The sequence below is a fragment of the Magnolia sinica genome, chromosome 14, assembly GCF_029962835.1.
Source record: "Magnolia sinica isolate HGM2019 chromosome 14, MsV1, whole genome shotgun sequence".
NCBI classification, from domain to species: Eukaryota; Viridiplantae; Streptophyta; class Magnoliopsida; order Magnoliales; family Magnoliaceae; genus Magnolia; species Magnolia sinica.
The window spans coordinates 8,910,947-8,915,497 of record NC_080586.1 but is presented as its reverse complement, the minus strand read 5'-3'; the positions used below and the strand labels follow the sequence as shown (position 1 = coordinate 8,915,497).

General features: G+C 40.2%; 1 protein-coding gene across 2 annotated transcripts; it reads right to left on the bottom strand.

Annotated features, from left to right (window-relative positions):
- Positions 1 to 290: 290 nt before the first annotated feature.
- On the bottom strand, positions 291 to 3,293 carry LOC131225871 (transcription factor MYB111-like). 2 transcript variants are annotated; one of them, XM_058221471.1, is made up of 4 exons: positions 3,152 to 3,284; positions 2,897 to 3,026; positions 1,285 to 1,526; positions 291 to 1,254 (listed from the first exon to the last, which is right to left on the bottom strand). In XM_058221471.1, exons 1-4 carry the CDS (start codon positions 3,282 to 3,284, stop codon positions 599 to 601), a joined length of 1,161 nt encoding a protein of 386 aa, XP_058077454.1. In that variant the 3' UTR covers positions 291 to 598. The 2 variants fall into 2 exon arrangements, with proteins under 2 accessions (XP_058077454.1, XP_058077455.1); XM_058221472.1 differs by having other exon boundaries at positions 291 to 1,526; positions 3,152 to 3,293.
- Positions 3,294 to 4,551: the final 1,258 nt, after the last annotated feature.

Genomic DNA, 4,551 nt, shown 5'->3' with positions numbered 1-4,551 from the left:
AGCTATAGCGCATTCTTAGCAAGGATCATTCTCACAAGCTCTAGTCCATTTCTCACTGAACATAAGTGTCCATGCACCATGTTCCTTACAAGGCCTCCGGCATAGAACTTGATATGTCAAATTGTCAAGATTCATTCGATTTCATGCAGCCAATCTCACACAAACCTTTTATTTAGGCCTTGAACCAGCAATGAAATCACAAATTAAACTCCCACATGGTGGACCATCCATAAAAATCATCCCAACTTTTCTGACGTAATCATTACGCACCATCCGTCTACTACTCAATTTGAAATAAATAAGGAGAGAGTTCATTTCATAGATATTCTGTTTGTGCACGTACAAATTTATCATGCAATGTTACAGCTGTGTGGATGAAAATAAGCTTCTATTATAAGATGGACCCACCAGAGAGAAGGAGATCCAACCATGCAATGAATATTCCAGAATAGCAGTATCTTGAAAATGCATTTAAAACTAAGGTCGCTCTTTGCCAGAGTCCCACAGAGCCTTGACCAATCAATCTCCATTGCATGCAATGGCAATCATTTTATTACAGAGTATTTATTAGATTTACAATAAACCCTTTTTGGAATTTTCAAATGCAATTTGTATCAGCAGATAGTAGCCAAGCAGTGAACTTTTCCTTCTCGCTTTCCGTAATATGGCATTTTCCTTCTCCACTATCACTCTCCCACCGCCATGAAACCATCTCCTCTCTACCCTCCATCACCTTGTCCCACACTCCATCCCACTCCCAATCCAACCATTCATCTTGCAAGCGCCCCAACTGATCAAAACAAGAGGCCATGGGTGAGCTAGTCTCATCCATCACACCATTCTCTCTCTCATCCTTCAGACCCATGACCCCATTTTCTCTCTCCTCATCAGCACCCCTCACCCCAGTTTCTCTCTCCTCATTTGCAACAACCATCATCCCACTTTCTATCACTTCATCAAGGAAGAAGAAATCATCTTCAATCCCTTCAATGGGGCCCACGCTCCCACTTTCACTCTCTAGAAATAGGCCCACAGTCAGATTTTCTCTCTCCTCAGTGGGGCCCATTACCCCACTTCCCATGCTGTCATCAGGACAAGAAAAGATCACATCCTCTAGCACTTGAGGTGGGCCAAAGACACTTTCTAACTCCTCACCATGGGCCATCCCCACCCCATTCTCATTGTAGGAACCACCCAACAACATGCTCTCTCTCTCCTCATTCTCACCAAAATTGTCTTTTGGGTCCCCTTTGTCTGTGAGGGGCATGGTTGAAAAGCCTCCACCTGTGTCATGTTCTTCATCTTTCCTCATTTCCTCATTGGTGGGGCCCTTTTTCATGGCAGACCTGCTTGATTTAACACCCTTTCTCTTGGGCCCACCAGTTATCTTGCCAATGTCGATTATCACAGCCACTTCATCATTAGGTCCCTTGAAGCTGTGAAGTCTCCTACTCAGATGAGAATTCCAATAGTTCTTGATCTCATTATCAGTTCTCCCTGGTAGATGCCCAGCTATCAGAGACCACCTACAAATACGACATGCACCACATTAACATAAAAAAAAACAAGAAAAAAAAGAGGCGAAAACAACAAAGGAAAGTGGCCCAATAGAAATAGGTAAAAAGTGATATTTCCACCCAACTCATTTGATAAAAAAACGGAAACACCCTTCAAGGTTCATTTACACTCATATGCTTTGTTGCACACACCACTTTTCCACTTTTGTTACTAAAAAAGTAACTTTCTAGTACCAAAAGTAGCGAAGTGTGGATGTGCAGTTCAAAAGGAAGGGGTAACAGTAAATAGCAAATCTATCCCGTCAATGAAAATGCAATCCAACATACCTTTTTAATTTTTTATTTTTTAATGATGCAACCGTAGCTTTCCACTTTTGGCGGAATAGTACCAAACTGGGGTCCACTTTCAATAAAAATGGGAAAAGGATAGCCTAACCACGAAAAGTGAGAGTTTAAAATGCAAATTGGGACTCTCCAAATGGAGAGTTCTCCAGTCTAGTTAACTTCCCACCTCTTAAATGCGTTTTTACATTAAACTCTTTCAATAGGTGAGCCTTTCCATGGAGAGCTGATTAGGTGAGACCCAGCCTCACCCATTATGGTGGGGCCCACCTTGATGTATTTATTAGGTATCCAAACTGTCCATTCGTTTTTTTTTTTTTTCCCATATGTTTCATGAAATTATTTGGAAAATGAAACAGAATCAACTATCAGTTGGACTATACCATAGGAAACATTGTTGATTGACCATTAACGGGCAACAAAAGTTTTGAATCAAGCTAATATTTTTTACATTATCAACAGATTGGATGGTAAATAATCACCGCAGAAATATTAAGGTGTGCTGTAAGAAGTTTTTAATGGTAAGACAGTCAATCACCACTGATTTTTACGGTATGGTCCACCTAATAACTGGATCTGCTTCATTTTTTTGGATCATTCCCTAAAATGATCTAAAAAAATGGATGGACGGCATGGATACATAATACATACATCAAGGTGGGCCACCCACGGTGAGGGCCGCACCGTATTGGGTGAGGCCGGGATATCACCTAATCTGCTCTCCTTCCCATGAGGATTGCCTAGTGCAAAAATCAGAACCATCAACTCATCAGGTGGGTCACGTCACGTAAAACATTTTTTAGCCGTTGATAAATAGCAAATACAAGTGTGGTCCACTCGATGAGTGGATGTGGCTGATTTTTTCACAACGTGATCGTCATGGTGGGTGCAAACTATTGGATGGGTTGAATGCCTCACACAAGTGAAAAAAATGGTTGTAAATTATCCACTAGGTGGACCGTAACTTATACACTAACCGGTTGGACGTGTAGAGATACAACAAAAGTAAAAGAACTAAAATGCCCTTAAAATCTCACCTATTACCAAAAGAACCATGTAGCTTGATGATGATTTCTTCTTCTTCAGGAGAGATATTCTCTCTCTTCAAATCAGCTCTAAGGTAGTTAACCCACCTCAGTCTGCAGCTCTTCCCACACCTCAACAAACCTTTAAAAGAAAAGAAAAGAAAAAAACACAATATCAAAAAACCCAATTCATTTATATCAGAAAAAGCCAACATCCAAACATCATTTGTTTTGTTTTTTTATCTCTCTCTCTCTCTCTCTCTATACCTGCATTCTTAGGTAATGACCTCCATGACCCTTCTCCGTTGGCTTGGATGTATTTCATCAAGATCTCATCCTCTTCAGATGTCCATCTACCCCTCTTCAATCCAACTTTCTCACAGCAAGGTGCTCTTCCCATTGGAGAGAGATAGAAATAGAGAAAGATGTTATGGTACAGATGAAAAGTGTAAAGTGTGATAGCATGTAATAGAAGGGAGGAAGTGGGCCTTATATAGAAAGTTGGGAGATGGCGGAAAGTGGAGCTGCGTGTGGTTTCGAGTACTGCGTTGTCGTGGCATGTCGAACATCGAGGTGAACGACACGGGCTTCAAGACCCACGTTTATGTCCTATTTACGGCTCCTCACAACACTTTCGAATATTCCATCTGGAGCCCGATTGCGTACAGTGTAACTTAGAGTACTGAGTAAACTCTGTGGGGCCCATCGTGATCTTTTCATCTATCATCCACGCCGTCCATCCATTTTACCAGATAATTTTTAGGGCATAAGCTGAAATTGAAGCAAGCTCATCTGGACCACACTACTAGAAATGGTATGACAGTTGAAAACTTATCAAGGAGTACGGAAGTTTTGGATCAAGTTGACATTTGTGAAAGGGTTTTCCTTTCTTCCATGTCTTTTTAACCCTATGAATCGTATTTGTGTTTTTCTTTCATGTCTTTTTATCTTATAAACAGGTTGGATGATGTAAACATCATGTATGCCCTAGGAAAGCTTAAGCTATTGGACATTTTTACATTTTTACTCTTTGGTACGGTACAATTCACGTGAGCTTTGGATATACTTAAAATGATCCAAAATAATCCTAAAAAAACAGATGCAGATAAAATGCATAGATACATGATAGGGGCACCATGATGTATTTATTTTATCCACCTAAAAGTTCAAGCAGATCACACCACATGAAACAAGCAGGGATTAAACACTCACCATTGAAAGCTTCTTATGCCCACCATGATGTATTTATTTTATCCATCTAAAAGTTTAAGTGGACCACACCACATGAAACAAGCGGGGATTAAACACTCACCATTGAAAGCTTCTTAGGCTTACCTAATGTTTATTTTCCATCCAACTGGTTCATAAAGCCATATAATTCTAGATGAAGGGAAAACACATATCAGCTTGATTCGAAGCTGTCGGTGAGAAGTTTTCCATAGTAGGCATTTTATTCTCACTATTTCCTATTAACATGGTTCACTTGAGATTTATATTTATCTTAATTTTAGACTCATGTCTTGAAATGAGTTGCAAAATGGATAGATGGCATGAATAAAATAAATACACTATGGTGTCCCTTGGAGCTTTTTCAACCAACTACTTGACCGGTGTAGTCCGAGTTGGTTGGTGACCTGGCACTTGCGAAGATATTGGCCGATAACCAT

Bases quoted from the DNA above. Each gene is read 5' to 3' on its own strand.
- LOC131225871 (XM_058221472.1), bottom strand. From the start codon at position 3,284: ATGGGAAGAGCACCTTGCTGTGAGAAAGTTGGATTGAAGAGGGGTAGA. The intron at 3,027-3,151 runs GTATAGAGAGAG...TTTCTTTTAAAG, and splicing joins GTCATTACCTAAGAATGCAG to GTTTGTTGAGGTGTGGGAAG. The intron at 1,527-2,896 runs GTGAGATTTTAA...TCGTATTTGTAG, and splicing joins CATGGTTCTTTTGGTAATAG to GTGGTCTCTGATAGCTGGGC.